The 17,473-nt window shown below is 45.4% G+C and overlaps 1 protein-coding gene across 2 annotated transcripts in view; it reads right to left on the reverse strand.

Annotated features, from left to right (window-relative positions):
* The window catches only part of LARGE1 (LARGE xylosyl- and glucuronyltransferase 1), a 389,408-nt gene that overhangs the window by 191,124 nt on the left and 180,811 nt on the right, over nucleotides 1-17,473 (reverse strand). For both annotated transcript variants that reach the window (XM_066633915.1, XM_066633917.1), the window contains exon 3: nucleotides 695-996. In XM_066633915.1, the coding sequence (XP_066490012.1) occupies nucleotides 695-996 (302 nt within the window). The remainder of the gene's footprint in view (nucleotides 1-694; nucleotides 997-17,473) is intronic.

Raw genomic sequence — 17,473 nt, forward strand, 5'->3', positions numbered from 1 at the left:
AATAACTCATTGTTCAAAATTTGAACAATTTTGGGCGCATTCCTAACTTGTGCTGGAACAGGCAGTTGACTGGCCTGCACTGTGTCCAGCGCAGGTTTTGCACGACCCAGGGCGCAACTCAGAATAAGGGGATTTTAGTCCCCTTAATCCAAGCAACGCCACAGGCAGCCCTATGGAGGCTACTCAGATGCGCGCCTGCGATTTCACAAGTGCAAATCTGAGTGGCCTAAGTAATGTTTGGGCTGAGCTGGGATCTGGTCTGTGCTGCCATGGTTGGGTCTACCCCCCTCTTGGGCCTGATCCACTCCGTGAGCCGCCCCCCTCCCACCCATGTTTATCTGAATATTTCAATGTTCCTTTGCTAATTTTGGTGTGAGGATTTCAAAAATGCCACTATTTTTAGCATACCATCAATACTTTAGCTACAATTTATGATGTGCGGTTGTATTTATCTATACGTGTATTCATCTATATGTGTATTACAATGCATTAGGCAGTAGGATAGATAGAATTTAAGATAACTAAAAAAGTTTTGATAATTACACAAATTATGATTACCATTGGAATCAGCATCTCTGAATTGTACAATAAACATTAAAAATTCAACAAAAATTTTTTGTGTTACACAGGGTTATGACAAGTTGTTTAGCTGCACAACAGAAGCATGATCTTAGGTGGGAAACCATTTGCGTACCTCGCATTTCTCCACGGCTGGCTGTTGTCCACACTCAGAGCTGTTCCCTGCCACAATGCCAGCCCGAAGGTTCTCACTGTCCCCTGTCCCTTCCTCCATGGAATATGTTTTTGAGTGATTGCCTCGGCGATGGGACAAGTTCCGGCTCTGCACCAAACTGAGCTGCTTGCGAAGGGCCCGATTTTCCTCTTCCACTTCCCGCATGCGTACCTCAAGGCTCTCTCTTTCTCGCTGACTTGTGGCTGTGTAATGAGGGCTATGGGGTTGAGATTCAATTGGAGACAGTGACACTGGCTTCCCATCTGAGGAGGAAAAAAGAAAATACACAGATGTTGATTCAAAGATAATTTAGGGTCAAATTAACACAAACATATAACAGGGTCCTGTAGTGGAAATGAGGAAGATTCCCTTAAGAGGAGATATTGTACATTGTCAGCAACGGCCCCTTGTTTTGACAGGTCTGGGAAGTATAGAGTTAAAACCAGAACTCTGGCTTGCAATGGGTGCGGTTCATAGCTGCAACCTAGTAGAGATAATGAGGACCTTAGAAATAAAGGTGAAAGAATCATTGTCAGACAGGTGTGGGAGTAGGAGAGACAGCAAAGGTGGGAGCAGAAGGAGAGAGGTAGGAGGAGAGAGCGGGAGAGAGATCTGTGTATAGGTATGTGTATGGTTGCCACAACTCAGGAACTGAGACTAGTGGAGATTGTTGGAGATTGAGTCTCATTATTTGTGAGGGTTCCGTACCTAGAACTCATGTGGATGGCAAAAATTGCATTAAAGCAAACCCATTTAAAAAACATTGCCCTTTTGTTAGGTGATTTGAAAACAGCCTTGCTGACCTTTGTGATGTAACACAGAGTCATTAGGCAGGCAATCCAGCAATCACTGTCTCTCCAGGCGCTTAGAAAGGCTTCACTCCGAGCCAGGGACCCCGCCCTTCGCTCAGAGCATCATGTTGAGATAAAACAGTAGGTAAAAAAAAAATTGTGGATAATTAGGTTATACCTGTATGTGGCTGCCTCACCCTGGCTGAGGAGCTGCTGCTGCAGTGAGAGAGACTGCTGACTGTGGACTACTGAAAGGGAGAACTCTGCATCCTGGGCAGGCAAGCTACCTGCTGACTGCCTTCGCACGGGTGGTGGGGATCAGCAGTGCTCTGCACATAACTAGGGTTGGCTATCTTTTTGATGTGGGAAGCTAATTAGGCTACAGTGGGCATACGGTTTCTCCAGACTGAAAGGGGAATTTGACGGGACAGGTCCTTCTGTTCTGCTTTTTCCTTAAAAGTGGCCGGTATGATACAAAACAGTGGTGATGGTGGGACAGTACAGGAATTTTAGTTCATTACCTCCACTTCAGTTTCCCCCTTGATCACAGCCGCAGACCTCTCACCCTGAGTGCCATTTTCATTTTAAAAAAATACCCTTTCCATTGAAAGCCAATGAAAGGGCTTCCCCCTCTCCAGTAAAATAGTATATGGGGGTGCAACTAGAGTAGGAACTACAGTGGAAGATGGCTAAAGTTTCTCTACCCCCTCCCCATGCAGCTGAAATGCAGTCAGATGAGGGCAATTTCATCGCCCATTCCAGATGAGCTATTGCCCGTAATGTTTATAGAAAGAACAATACCATATATTCACAAAGGAGGACATCCAAGCATGTGCATTAGATAGAGTAACATCATCAGCACAAAAGTCTGAGAAGAGAATATAAAGTCCCACCTGTTAATGAGTTCAAATGAATAGCTCAAACCAAATGAGGACTTGGAACCTTTCACAGAGTATTAAAGTAGCCCGCGTACCAGAAATAAAGGCAAGCTCTTCACAGTGTTCTAGGAAACACTTTGTTCTTAAACTATGCTCAGAACTTCTCACTCATTTGCTTTGGGAAATTTGCACTCCAACAATCCGTCCCACTATGTCAGATTACAGCTAAGGTTCAACTACCCCAATGTGCTGAAGGACACCCTTCTTGCTCATTAAAAGGGAGACTGAGGAAGAGCCATGGCTCAGGGGTAGATCACTTGCTCTGCATGAAGAAGGATGCTGATTCAAATTCCCGGCAACTACAGCTATGGCAGAAAAAAAATTCCTATTTGAAAATGTGCTACCAGTCAGGGGTTGATGATGCTGAGGTAGGGGGGCCAATGGTCTGAATCAATAGAAGACAGATCCTAAAGATCTGCCCATTGTCCCCAGCGATTTACAATATCATATTTATGCCAACAACAAGAAGCCTCTCAGCAGTGGTAAAAGTGGGCAGGAACAGACAGTACAGGTAACACACTATAAAGATTGGGAAAATGTTTGGCTTGTACTCACTACCAAATCTGGAGTTCTACTAAAACATAAGGGTTCTGAGCTAAGAAAAACATACAACTTATCACGATAATTCAGATAACAATAAAAATAAAATGATAAATAAAAGAAAAAACATTCCATAAATTTCAAATTTCCATTGTTTTCTCCTATACATGGCCTACTATAATCCTCACGCTGTGAGTTACCCCAATGTGTATTCAATGATTAAAACCTCATTTTTACAGGAATTCTGATAAGAAAAATTCTGATAACATCACCAATGTGTTAAAACCTGTCAAAAGCATAGTCATGACCAAATATTTTAGCAGTCATGAGCATTTGTTACAAACTGCTGGGTTGGCAGACCAAGTCTGAGACTAGATTGTGTTGAGGGTGTTTTATATAAGGCAGGGTAGGAATTTTCTAAAATACAAGGAACAGGGAGGCAGGCTGTGCAGCATGGCCTTTCCCAGTTTGAAGAGACACTTGGCCAACAGACCGAGGCAAAGAGGCAAAGAAGGAAGGCCCATAGCCAGGGAGACAGACCACAGACTGCACTTGCTCCCAGTGTAGAAGGGATTGTCACTCCCAAATTGGCCTTTTCAGCCACACTAGTTGCTGTTCCAGAACCACCATTCAGAGCGCGATACCATAGTCTTTCAAGACTGAAGGTTGCCAACAAGGAACAGGGAGATCAGTTTCCTGACTTGGGAAATCAAGCTAAATTCAGCCTCTCAGACTGTTGGTTAGTTATGACAGCCAAAAGGGTAAAACAAAACCTGTCAAGTTTTTCCTTTTAACAGAACTCTTGGGCGGCAGGGGGGGATCAACTGGGAATTTATAATCACACAAGAACAGTAAGCTAGGTATATGCATGACTACGACTTTCAGTCTGGCATGCTGGCTGATTCCAAAGGAGTCCACTGAATACCTTGTAGCATGTTAAAAAATAATATGCAGGAAACTCAAGTTCTAAGGCAAGCAGATTCTTCAGACACTTGATTTATTCTAAGCAAGGACTGAACAAAAAAAAAAATAGGCCTTTGAGGTTGAAGCTGCATATCCTTCCTAGATCTGCTGTCAGTTCCTAGAGCTAGAATGTTGGGCTGAGCATGAAACATGCAAGGTGAAATATTTTGCCTGCCAGCCTGGACACAGCAACCTAGCAGAGCAGCACAAGAAGCAACACCAGAATCTCATGGGTCTGTCACTCCACTGTAGAAAAGGGCTAAAGGAAGCTGCAAAAAAGAGGAATATCTGGAATGAAATGACACTAGGTAATTTGGGAACCAACCAGTGGGGAATCATATTCCAGCTGACTGTAAGGTAAAGCTGTTAAGACCCTTACCACAGAGGGAAAGCAAACAGTGGGAAGTTCTGAAGCCAGTAGATAGACAAGGTAATGCCTGGTCACTGGCACAATTACTCCACTTCAAGATGTGTCTGCTTGATTTTAGGGTTAATATTCTCAAACAAATGTCAATTTTGTCCAAGGCAGGGGTGCTCAAACTTTCAACTTTAGGGATGCTGGACCTTTAACAAGTGTATAGAAGAGAGAATTGCAGCAGGTGCAACTTGTCATCCCACAGATGACAAGCTGCACCTGCTGAAATTCTCTCTTCTATACACTTGCTGAATGTCCAGCATCCCTAAAGTTTAAAGTTTGAGCAGCCCTGGTCCAAGGGCTATGCGTATGTGAGAGAGGGATCTCCTGATGCATGTATATTTCTCATGTATTTCTCTCTCTCTCTCTCTCTCTCTCTCTCTCTCTCTCTCACACACACACACACACACACACACACACACACACACACACACACACAATTCATGTATTTTAAACAGCCTTGAAGACCAGAACTGCATGAGCTCTAAAATGAAATACTTAGCAGTACGGTAGTGAAGGCGCTGAGCTGAAGGTAAATGCACTATATAGGTTCATAGCTCTATCGATTCAGATTTTGCTGGCTGTCATTTCGCTTCCTATGAACTCTTGGCTTTAAAAACTGCCAAAGCAGATGTAAGCTTCTGGGAAGATGGTTGTTTTCGATAACCATTTGGTGTTTTAATGTCTCTGCCCTCACACAGCAATCACAGGGCATGCTAAGAATCTCATTCCCTTACCTACTGAGAATTGCTATACTCTTGTGTCCTACCATAAGTCAGTCACTCAGAGGTGACATCGACTGGAATTAGAGAATGTTGCCTGATGAGATGTTTTGACAGCAGCTTATAGGACTGCTGAATAGAGCTGAGCAATTTTCCTGAGATATCTGCACCATAAACAAGGCACCCTTTAATTCTGAGAGAAGTGAATCTCTTAAAACACTTGCATGATTACGGACGTAAGTTGAGGAGAATAACTGAACGCCTCAGAAATGAAAAAAAAACAGCACCTCAACAAGATTTTGTAGGTCGTGCCTTTCCAGTCATGTGGGCTCAAGTTTCCTTCTATCGATCAAAACTGAAGTGCCAACAGCAGCACCAAGGTGTCCGTCCCGTAAGCATAAAGATTCTTTGCTGCCACTCGAAACTGGATTAAAAGCACATCTCACACCAACAAACCAAAGACTATTTTTGGCTGTTACAAAGTCAAACCCCCGTTCAGCAAAGCAATTAAGTAAGTGCTCTGGTCTGAAAAAAGAACAACGAACAAACACACATGGGTTCCGTGGAAGCCAAAGAGAGTTTAAGCATCATGTGTTATTGAACTGGTATCTTGAATATGAACCATTTAGCTCTAATTCTCCAAGGTCAACCCAATGTAAAAGTTACCATATTGCTCTATGACTTGATGAGTGCCATTGTCACATTTGTCAACATACTAAGAATCACTTAGGCTGACATGCACACGCATAGACAACACAGGGTCACAAAATACAGATCTCCTGAAACCAATGGTCAAATGGTCTTGCCTTATAAAAGGATCAGAATCTTGACCATTATCTCCTCTATTCATTAGCCAGTTAACAATTTTCAGCTCCCTGGGACAAAAACAGCTTTAAGTAATTCATATTTAACTAGTTAATGGATCATTACACATGATCCATTATGGTTAGTTATGTACACAAACTACCTAAGTAAGCATTCCATGGGCCCAAACCTAAGTAAGCATTCCATGGGCAGAAGTGCTGGTCCAGTTCAGTAAATGTATGCTGTCAGTGTACACAATGAAGGTACCAGTGCCCATGTCTGGCGGCTGCACACACAGGCCACCATACTACTGGTGTTCCCAGTCAGCAGGAGGAACAGAACAAGAAGTGGGAGGAATGGGGTAGTGTTGGGGCAAGAAGAGAGCAGGCAGGAGGCAGAACAAGGGAGAGACAGGATGGATCCCAGTGGTACCAACAAGTACCAGGATCCTATCCACATTCTCTCTCCTCTCCACTCTATCTTAATCTGCTTAATTCTTCACCAGGAAAATGGCTGGTACAGATCTGAGGAGACCCACTAGGGAAGTGGAGGCTTAGCCCAAGGTAAGAGAACAAAATTTTCCTTATCTCAAGGAGATCTCCATGACTGCTCCCCCCCCCCAAGAAGGATAACATCCCCCTACTCTGATGTGTTCATACTCCACTGGGAAGACTGAGGAGACACAGCTCTTACGGTGCAAACCCCACTGTCATGGTGTCCCACATGGGGTTTTCTAGAGTGGCAGAGCAAAGAAAAAAGGTTTACATGAGCCAAAACAGCTTCTCAAGCCTAAATAGAGCAGTTAAAGGTAAAATCCTAGGTTTACCAGCTATGGGGTGGGCCCCCCACTAGTGGTGGCAGGATACCTGGAGGGGAGTAGCAAGGCTCTAGGGCAGCCATTTTCAACCACTGTGCCATGGCACACTGGTGTGCCGTGAGTGGTCCACAGGTGTGCCACAGGAATTTGGGGGAAAGTCATCTATTAATTGGGCCAATGGGAGATGTGAGCCCCCACTGCCAGCATGGTGTGCCTTGTCAATTGTCAAAAACCTGATGGTGTGCCTTGACAATTTTAGTGCCTTGTCAGTGTGCCGTGAGTTGAAAAAGGTAGAAAATCACTGCTCTAGGGAGAGAGGAAATAGGTAGAGACTTTTTTCCAGCCCCCAGTCAAGATCTTGGTGGGTTTAATGTCTACTGGCCGAGGGTCTGAACTGGCTCACTTTAGTTTTGTGGGGTACTCTTCCCACTGTCCCATCTTCCCAAGTGATTTGAAAACTCAGGAAGAGCTGCTGTTGCTTTATTTTCAAGGTATATTCCTATGTAACATCTAGTTTGAACCTCAACAACAAGCAATCTTGGGGCATCTGAAAGACTAACCAGTACAGTGGGCCCTCATTATCTGTGGGGGATCCATTCCAGGACTCACTATGGATACCAAGATCCATGGATATTCAAATTCCATTATTCACCCCACCTAGTGGTAGAATGCAGCATAGAGTTTATATCAGGGTATCCAATCCCCAGCCCTGGGGTCACTTGCGGCCCTTGAGGACTCCTAATCTGGCCCGCTGAGAGCCCCCAGTCTCCAATGAGCTCTGACCCTTCAGAGATTTGCTGGAGCCTGTGCTGGCCCAACGCAACTGCTCTCAGCGTGATGGCCAACTGTTCAACCACTCGCGTGAGCTGTGGGACGAGGGCTCCCTCCACTGCTTGCTGTTTCACATCTGTGATGCAGCAGTGGCAGCAAAGCAAAGGCCGGCCTTGATTTGTGCAAGTCCTTTTATAGGCCATGAGCTATTGCATGACCTTCATTTGTTCATATGTTCCATCTCTAATGTATTCATTTATGTAAATATATTCAAATTTGAAATGTAAATTAACTTTTTCCCCGGCACCCGACACAGTGTCAGAGAGATAATGTGGCCCTCCTGCCAAAAAGTTTGGACACCCCTGGTCTATATCAGTGCATTCTGAAGCAACAACAGAAGAGCAAAAAAAAAAAAATGTAAGCAGATCTTTAAAGCTATTTTTCCACTGATTTGGTATCCACTTATTTTTTTTTAATTCACTAGGGGTTGCAGAACGAGGCACAATCTGTACCCTTTACTTTCTCTGTCTTCAATGCAGCTACTGTCCTTTTTCTTATCTTCTGTCCCTTACCTCTCTTCTGCAACCCCATTTTCATGACTTAGAGAAATGCACAACTCCACTAGCAAGAGAACTCCTTAAAAAGAAACATTCACTCCCTCCCCCCTCCTTTGGCTAGGAGCGGAGCATAAAAAGGAAACGGCATTTTATCAGGTTAAGCACTGAGTGAAAAACAAGATTTTATCAGGGCCTTGGCCTGAAAAAGATAACATGTTATCAGGAGGGGAGCCTTGGCAAAGATAACACATTATCAATATCAGGAGTGAAACTTGGGGGGAAATAGTGTGTTAATACCTATTAGGTTCTAAATCAACCATCTGTGCTCTTGATGAATTGTTATTTTCTCAAAGCTCTGCTACTGCAAAGATGGAGGGTTATTCTGCACAGTAGACCACAGATAGCACTTTCTAGGATGGGAACTGGGGGAACAGAGAATGAAAGGCCCCTTCCAGGCACAGTTAGAACTTTCTAAATACATGAGACAATGTGCAGCAGCCAGAACACATCTAAGCTTGCAGCAGAATCCCAATTTACTGCCTGATTCACAGGACTATTAAAACTGTAGTAGGTACTTCTATAACAGAACACTGAAACTTATATTTCTTTCTCTTTTTTTGAACATATGGCATTCACTGTCCACTTTTTTCTTTTGGACCTCATTTCTGAATGGGAGAAGTTCTGGGGGGAATACAGAAAATTTTCCTTTCTAGTTCTCTCTTGTTTAAAGCCAGTTTTTTCAAAACTGCACAGCAACTGTTACCCTGCACATGCCGAATCTCATCTGATCTCGGAAGCTAAGCAGAGTCAGGACTGGTTAGTACTTGGATGGGAGACCGCCTGGGAATACCAGGTGCTGTAGGCTTATACCATAGTCTTTCGAGACTGAAGGTTGCCAACCATTTACATTTCCCAAGCAGGACAAACAGTTGCTCGGGCTCGGTTTCAACATGATGGGCAAAGTGGGTTGGTGTTTGTCTGTACACCAAATGCTGCACATGGGGATGAACCGCTGCAAATGGATGGGCAGCACAGCGAGTGTGTGTGTGTGTGAGTGGGGTACGCATGGGAAAAGCGTCTGAGAACCGAAAATCTAGTTATGGACAGGGAGTAGTGAGAGAGCAAGATTAGACTCTCTTGTGGGTCAGTTCCAGCCCCCAGGCCTGCCTCTGTGCACTTCTAATCTATAAAGAGAAATCATATAGAAGATGCATCTGCCTCTCTAAGCCAAAGGTCTCACAAGAAGAACAAAAGTTTAGGAAGTTCAAGGAGAGAGTATGGCTTCAGCCAAAGAGGCTCTCTCTTCATGCACTTGAACCAGACTTTAGTTGACGGAATGGAGATTTCCAATCACAAAAATGCTCATATTAAAACTCAGTCCAACAAACCACATATAGCTTGCTTATATATAAATGGAATCGCCAGGTCAGACATGACTGAATGGATAATTCAATTTGATGCAAATTCAGGTGTCCCGCACTTTTCTGTGGACACTCTTTTGACCCTTTTCAATTATAACCAGAACCCATATATCTCACCTGTGATCTGCTCTTTCAACCTATTTTCATCATGTTTTCACAACCTTCCACATACTTCTGCGACCACATGCTTCTTCTTCTCTTAATCGACTTGGCGCCATCTTTTCATTCAGACTGTGTACTGTATGGAAATTGTTCGTGGTGCACCTCTTAGAAATTATGTGCAGCGAGTCTTATATTTGTGCTATTTAGCTGTCGCACACATTCACAAATACTGTATTCTGTTATCTATGTTTTTGGGTGGCCAAAATGCATTTGCAAGGTAAAAAAAGGTTCCAAATTTCAATGATTGCTGATTTTGACAGCGCTTTAGCCCCTAACCCGTCAAAAAAGTGGAGTATGTCTGCACTTCTTCAAGATTAGTGGCCCAATCGTTTGCACATTTATTTAGAAGCAAGTTCAGCTGTGTTCAAGAGTGCTTACTCCCACATATGCATATAGAATTGCCAACTTTAAAAAAAAAATGGTTACCTATGATGAGCTCATGACTACAACGAAGCTCACAACCAGGTGTTTCATCTTCGAGCAGAGCTTCATATGCCATTCATTTTGATGCCAAAAGCAAGCATTTGCTAACACAAAAGTGTGGTATAATCGCCCTTATACTGGTTCTAGATACTCCCTGCTGTCATCACAAAGACTACAGACTGAAAAACAAGGCAGATCCCCATTGACAGAAGAGTTCAACAAAATATATGTTTTAATACTGTTCAGAGCTAAGGTCTGTCGCAATTACAAAAAAGCATGCCTCAGATACACTAGAAGGACTATGCGCTGGCACAGTAAACATCAATGGACAAAAAAGTCTAACTCAGCACCCAGTTGTGGTTAATTCAGATTCTCCTGCTGATGAATAGTCTCAGCTGCTCATCAGCAGAATACTCCAGCCGCTAATTACCGAGTTAAACTTCTGAGCAATAGTTGCCTACGTTAAGGACTTTTTCCCCTGCTGACGCAACTATGGAGGCTGGAATTTGATTATGCTGTTTCAGTTTGTGAGGACAACGGTGACAGGGTGTGCTTTGCATGTCCCTTCCAGCAGTAACAGAAAAGCAGTTGAACATTCAGCAAACTCAGCTATACACCCACAAGCATGTGCAGATACAGAAAATCTTCTGTTCACATGCAAATTAAAGCATGCAGATTAAAGTGTGCAGTTTGTTGGCAAATATTCTTGAGAGAAGATACCCATCTACCCATTCACCTACCCCATCATAAATATTAGAAAGATTTCTGCCTGTGTGGTGTGTGTTTAATCTCATCCAAAAGCCAAAGTATAAAGAAGGCTAAAAATCCATTTTGTTCTGAGCTCCTGGATAAGAGCCATTTTGAGTTGCAGGGTGACACTGTGCCTTCCTATGCTAGGAAGAAGGGCTTATCAGTTGATTCCCAGGCTGGGCACTGTAGTATCCTCATTCCAAGGCTGAGAGCAGCCAGGTGCTAATCAGAGAACTGACGACAGCTGAGATTCGCCAGTTGGGAGGTGGTAAGTGAGGCTGAATCAGCCAGTGATGTCCATGCTCTGACCTTCCAGGTTTGGGTAACCTATGGTCCAGATCAGACAGCACAGGAAGGTAGTCCCACAAGTATAAAGTCCAGTTGCTAGGTTCTTTTAGGGACCATATAAGAACATAAGAACATAAGAACAGCCCCACTGGATCAGGCCATAGGCCCATCTAGTCCAGCTTCCTGTATCTCACAGCGGCCCACCAAATGCCCCAGGGAGCACACCAGATAACAAGAGACCTCATCCTCGTGCTCTCCCCTACATCTGGCATTCTGACTTAACCCATTCCTAAAATCAGGAGGTTGCGCATACACATCATGGCTTGTACCCCATAATGGATTTTTCCTCCAGAAACTCGTCCAATCCCCTTTTAAAGGCGTCTAGGCTAGACGCCAGCACCACATCCTGTGGCAAGGAGTTCCACAGACCGACCACGCGCTGAGTAAAGAAATATTTTCTTTTGTTTGTCCTAACCCGCCCAACACTCAATTTTAGTGGATGTCCCCTGGTTCTGGTATTATGTGAGAGTGTAAAGAGCATCTCTCTATCCACTCTGTCCATCCCCTGCATAATTTTGTATGTCTCAATCATGTCCCCCCTCAAGCGTCTCTTTTCTAGGCTGAAGAGGCCCAAACGCCATAGCCTTTCCTCATAAGGAAGGTGCCCCAGCCCCGTAATCATCTTAGTCGCTCTCTTTTGCACCTTTTCCATTTCCACTATATCTTTTTTGAGATGCGGCGACCAGAACTGGACACAATACTCCAGGTGTGGCCTTACCATCGATTTGTACAACGGCATTATAATACTAGCCGTTTTGTTCTCAATACCCTTCCTAATGATCCCAAGCATAGAATTGGCCTTCTTCACTGCCACCGCACATTGGGTCGACACTTTCATCGACCTGTCCACCACCACCCCAAGATCTCTCTCCTGATCTGTCACAGACAGCTCAGAACCCATCAGCCTATATCTAAAGTTTTGATTTTTTGCCCCAATGTGCATGACTTTACACTTACTGACATTGAAGCGCATCTGCCATTTTGCTGCCCATTCTGCCAGTCTGGAGAGATCCTTCTGGAGCTCTTCACAATCACTTCTGGTCTTTACCACTCAGAAAAGTTTGGGGTCGTCTGCAAACTTAGCCACTTCACTGCTCAACCCTGTCTCCAGGTCATTTATGAAGAGGTTGAAAAGCACCGGTCCCAGGACAGATCCTTGGGGCACACCGCTTTTCACCTCTCTCCATTGTGAAAATTGCCCATTGACACCCACTCTCTGCTTCCTGGCCTCCAACCAGTTCTCAATCCACGAGAGGACCTGTCCTCTAATTCCCTGACTGTGGAGTTTTTTCAGTAGCCTTTGGTGAGGGACCGTGTCAAACGCCTTCTGAAAGTCCAGATATATAATGTCCACGGGTTCTCCCGCATCCACATGCCTGTTGACCTTTTCAAAGAATTCTATAAGGTTTGTGAGGCAAGACTTACCCTTACAGAAGCCATGCTGACTCTCCCTCAGCAAGGCCTGTTCATCTATGTGTTTTGAGATCCTATCTTTGATGAGGCATTCCACCATCTTACCCGGTATGGATGTTAGGCTGACCGGCCTATAGTTTCCCGGGTCCCCCCTCTTTCCCTTTTTAAAAATAGGCGTGACATTTGCTATCCTCCAATCTTCTGGTACCATGGCCGTTTTGAGGGACAAGTTGCATACCTTAGTCAAGAGATCTGCAACTTCATTCTTCAATTCCTTAATAACCCTTGGGTGGATGCCATCAGGGCCCGGTGACTTATTGATCTTTAATTTATCAATGAGGTCTGAAACATCTTCTCTTTTAACCTCTATCTGACTTAACTCCTCGGTTAGGAGGGGCCGTTCGGGCAGCAGTATCTGCCTGAGGTCTTCTGCCGTGAAGACAGATGCAAGGAACTCATTTAATTTCTCTGCCATCTCTAAGTCTCCTTTTATCTCCCCTTTCCCTCCCTCACCATCCAGAGGGCCAACCGCTTCTCTGGCGGGTTTCCTGCTTCTAACATATTTGAAGAAGCTTTTATTATTCCCCTTAATGTTGCTGGCCATGCGTTCCTCATAGTCTCGCTTGGCCTCCCCTATCACCTTCTTACATTTCTTTTGCCACAGTTTATGTTCCTTTTTATTCTCTTCATTAGGACAAGACTTCCATTTACGGAAGGAAGCTTCCTTGCCCTTCACAGCCTCTCTAACTTGGCTGGTTAGCCATGCGGGCACTCTCCTGGATTTAGTGGAACCCTTCTTTCTTTGCGGTATACACCTCTGCTGGGCCTCTATTACTGTTGTTTTAAGCAGCCTCCATGCACTCTGGAGAGACTGGACTCTTTTTACCCTCCCTTTCAACCTCCTTCTAACCAGCCTCCTCATTTGAGGGAAGTCCGCCCGTCGGAAGTCAAGGGTTTTTGTTAGAGATTTGCCTGGTATTCTTCCCCCAACGTGCACGTCAAAACGGATCGCAGCATGATCACTGTTCCCCAATGGCTCAGTAACGTTTACATCTCTAACCAGGTCCTGTGTACCGCACAAAATTAAACCCAGAGTCACCTGTCCTCTGGTGGGCTCCGTGACTAGCTGATCTAAGCCACAGTCATTTAGCACGTCAAGAAATCCGGTTTCCTTATCGTAACCAGAACACAAATTGACCCAGTCAGTATGAGGATAATTGAAGTCCCCCATGATTACAACCCTGTCCTTCCTTGTCACCTCCCTGATCTGTTTCCTCATTTCAAGGTCCCCATCAGATTTCTGGTCTGGAGGACGATAGCACGCCCCCAGTATTACATTGCTGCACAAGCCTGGTAATTTAACCCACAGAGATTCTATGGTGGAGTCAGACCCACCTTCAATCTCTACTTTGCTGGATTCTATCCCTTCCTTAACATAAAGGGCCACCCCACCTCCAACACGCCCCTGCCTGTCCCTCCTGTAGAGTTTATAGCCCAGGATTGCGGTATCCAACTGATTCTCCGCATTCCACCAGGTTTCCGTTATGCCCACTATGTCAATATTTTCCCTTGTCACCAGACATTCCAGTTCTCCCACCTTTGCTCGTAGACTTCGGGCATTCGCATAAAAGCATTTATACACGGAATGCCCCAGGATGGGCTGCTTATTCGCTCCTTTGTCCCCGCATCCTCTCATTGTGCCAAACCGTCTATCACATCCCATCACCCTACCTTTCCCAATTTCTTCTCCTACCCTGCCTTTGTCTTGTTGTTCTCTAACCTCCCCATCCTCATCCCATAGGAATGAGGAGTCCCGAACCGGATGCCCCTTGGCTCCTGTCGGCCTTCCCCCAGGGATCAGTTTAAAAGCTGCTCTGCCACCTTTTTAATGTTATGCGCCAGCAGTCTGGTTCCATTCTGGTTCAAATGGAGCCCGTCCCTCTTGTACAGGCCCCGCTTGTCCCAAAAAGTTCCCCAGTGCCTAACGAATCTAAACCCCTCCTCCCTACACCACCGTCTCATCCACGCATTGAGACCCCTGATCTCCGCCTGCCTAGCTGGCCCTGCGCGTGGAACAGGTAGCACTTCAGAGAACGCTACCTTTGAGGTCCTGGCTTTCAGCTTCCTGCCTAAAAGCCTAAATTTGGCCTCCAGGACCTCCCAGCTACACTTGCCCACGTCGTTGGTGCCGACATGCACCACAGCCGCTACCTCTCCCCCAGCACTGTCTACTAGCCTGTCTAGACGAGAAGTGATGTCCGCAACCTTCGCACCAGGCAGGCAAGTCACCATGCGGTCCTCACATCCGTCGCAAACCCCCCTCTCTATATTTCTAATAATCGAATCCCCCACTACAAGAAGCCCCCGACCCCCCTCCCGCCGAGGAGTATCCCGAGTGCGCTCGGATACGGGCCCATCCCCTGGAGAAGGGATCCCCCCTAGGGGATTGTTTCCCTCCTCTCCAGGATGACGTCCTCCAGTCCCGAGACTTCCCACCCGGGCAGCCAAGGAGCTGCACGCCTGAGGTTGGGACGAAGCCTGATCGTCCCCAGAAGTCTCCCCACGGTCCTCCTCTGGCTGCCTGCGCTTCTCCAGGTCGGCCACCAAGGCTTCAAGGGAGCGGACGCGTTCCCTGAGAGCCTGGAGCTCCTTGCACCGAGGACACACCCATGACTTATGCCCCAGAGGCATATAATCATACATGTGGCACTCGATGCAGAACACTGGATAGCCCCCACCCTGCTGCTGGCTGTCTGACTGCATAGCTTTTTTGTTGTTGTTGTTGTTTTATTTAGGGGTCCTTTTAAAAACCGTACACTGGATAGCAGCCCTTTTCTCTAGGGAAGAGGAAGGGCAGTGTATGGGGCCCTGGCCTCCTCGCCCTGCTGCTGAACTTGCCCAGATGCTAAACTCTTGTGCCTTACCTGGCACTTAGTTCCCGAGGCACTGGGTTCCCAGAGGCCACACGCGTCTGCAGAGAGCCTCACGCGATGGCCCGCCTAGCTTTATACTCCTGGCTGGCTCCTCCCCCCTCCTTCCTTCCTGATTGAAAGGGGGCTGGCCTTCCCAGGTGAGTTTACAAAAGCTCAGGAAGGCAAATGGCTGCTGATGGGCGTGACCTACTCTGCAGGCTCCTGAATGGACTGCTTGGATTAGCCTAATGGGGCTCTTAATGGGTTGGGAATTGGCCCTTCCTGGGTCCTTTCCCTCCTAGTTCTGTTCTCTTAGGCTGGACTGTTTTTGTAACCTCAAGCTAGTTTTTATTTGGGTTTGTTTAATTATTTATTGCTCTCTAGATCCTGTGTCCCAATTTACTGACCTGTTTAGGTTATGTTCTAACTTAGATTAGGTTTAACCTGGGTTAAGTATAGGTTTAATTTAAACAAGTAGAAAAACCTGCTTTCCACTTTATCCTCCTCCCTTCCTTCGATTAAGTGCTACCTTAGGTGCAGCTAACTTTCAACTTTGATTTAAATGCCTGACCCTTGGGCTCTTACTCACGAGTAGGACTCTGCTCTTACTCACGAGTAGCCCTATGTACCTCCCTTAGGTGCTAACTTTCAATTTTGATTTAAGGTTGCTTTAAAGGTAAGGTTAAGGTTAGAAGACAGGGAGTTAGAAAGACAAAGCGTTAGAATGAGTTCACTTACCTCCTCCTCCTGCTCCTCCTCCTCTCCTTCTCCAAAACTCAGAGGTCTCCTTGCCTTCTCCTCGCCCATATGCTAAACTCTTGTGCCTTACCTGGCACTTAGTTCCCGAGGCACTTGGTCCCCAGAGGCCACACGCGTCTGCAGTTGACCATCAATTGACCATCCTTCAATTGATTCCTGCCAGTACTGCTGTTGGTGGTACTATGGATGGCAAGGTTGATACTTCGCTTATCCTCAAGACTATCAGTAAGATTTAGAACTTTAACTTAATTGTTGAAAATGCTGTTTATTGCTTGTTGCAACTTTATTTAAATACCTCTATATTCTATAATACATTATTGTATAGACTTATACAAATCTACGGCTGTGTGTCTAAGAGAAGGAATGGATTCACCTAAATTCAGTCTTGGCCATTCCAGCCACATTACAGACTTTTGAGTACTTTACCCTTGGGGGGGGGGGGAGCATTGTAATTTGAGCTATTTAGGACTGGGGATATCTATAGGTCTTCAGTTTCTCCTTGACTGGAGGGCTTGCAGGTAAAAGGGGTGGTGGTCTACCTATGTGGAAAGACTATCTTTGTGGACAGATGTGTCCCAGAGCAAACCCAACACGTGCACTCCTGGGACTTGCTGTGCCCTGGGTCTGGGTTCAGTGAGTGTCAGCCCTGTGACACAAAGTACGTATTTCAAAGATATAATAATATGCCTGCATATATTTAATTTGATCTTCATGCCAACAATTGACATCATAAGCTCTTCTGATGTGTGCAGTGGGCCAGGGCTCATTTGAGAGGCTTGCAGATCAGCAGCTTTTTATCTATCATTGCTTACACCTTGTCAAGGGAGGATGATGTAGAAAAGTCACTGCGCTACAAACAGCTTCCTGTTTCAGAGTAGCACAGAACCAATCCAAACCAAAGTCAAATAATGTCATACTGAGTTCATTAACCACAGGGAAGAGCAAGCATGTCCTTATCCATTCCACCTTTTCATTTCCCCACTCCACTTTATTTCCCAGCAGGTTTGCATTTATGTTAAATTACACAGGCCTACCCAAAACAAAACACACAAAACCACCTTCTTTTGTTGCCAAGGATGTTTGAATGAACTTAGGACATTTTGGGGTTGCTGAAACAAAAAATGACATCAGTTTTGCCTGATTGGCTCTCGTTTGGGGGGTATAGCATAGCCACTTTATATGCCTTCCTCGTAAAGAAGCCTTGATGTCAACCCCAAAACTAGAGCCAACTGGG

Source organism: Tiliqua scincoides, chromosome 7 (assembly GCF_035046505.1).
Source record: "Tiliqua scincoides isolate rTilSci1 chromosome 7, rTilSci1.hap2, whole genome shotgun sequence".
Lineage (NCBI taxonomy): Eukaryota > Metazoa > Chordata > Lepidosauria > Squamata > Scincidae > Tiliqua > Tiliqua scincoides.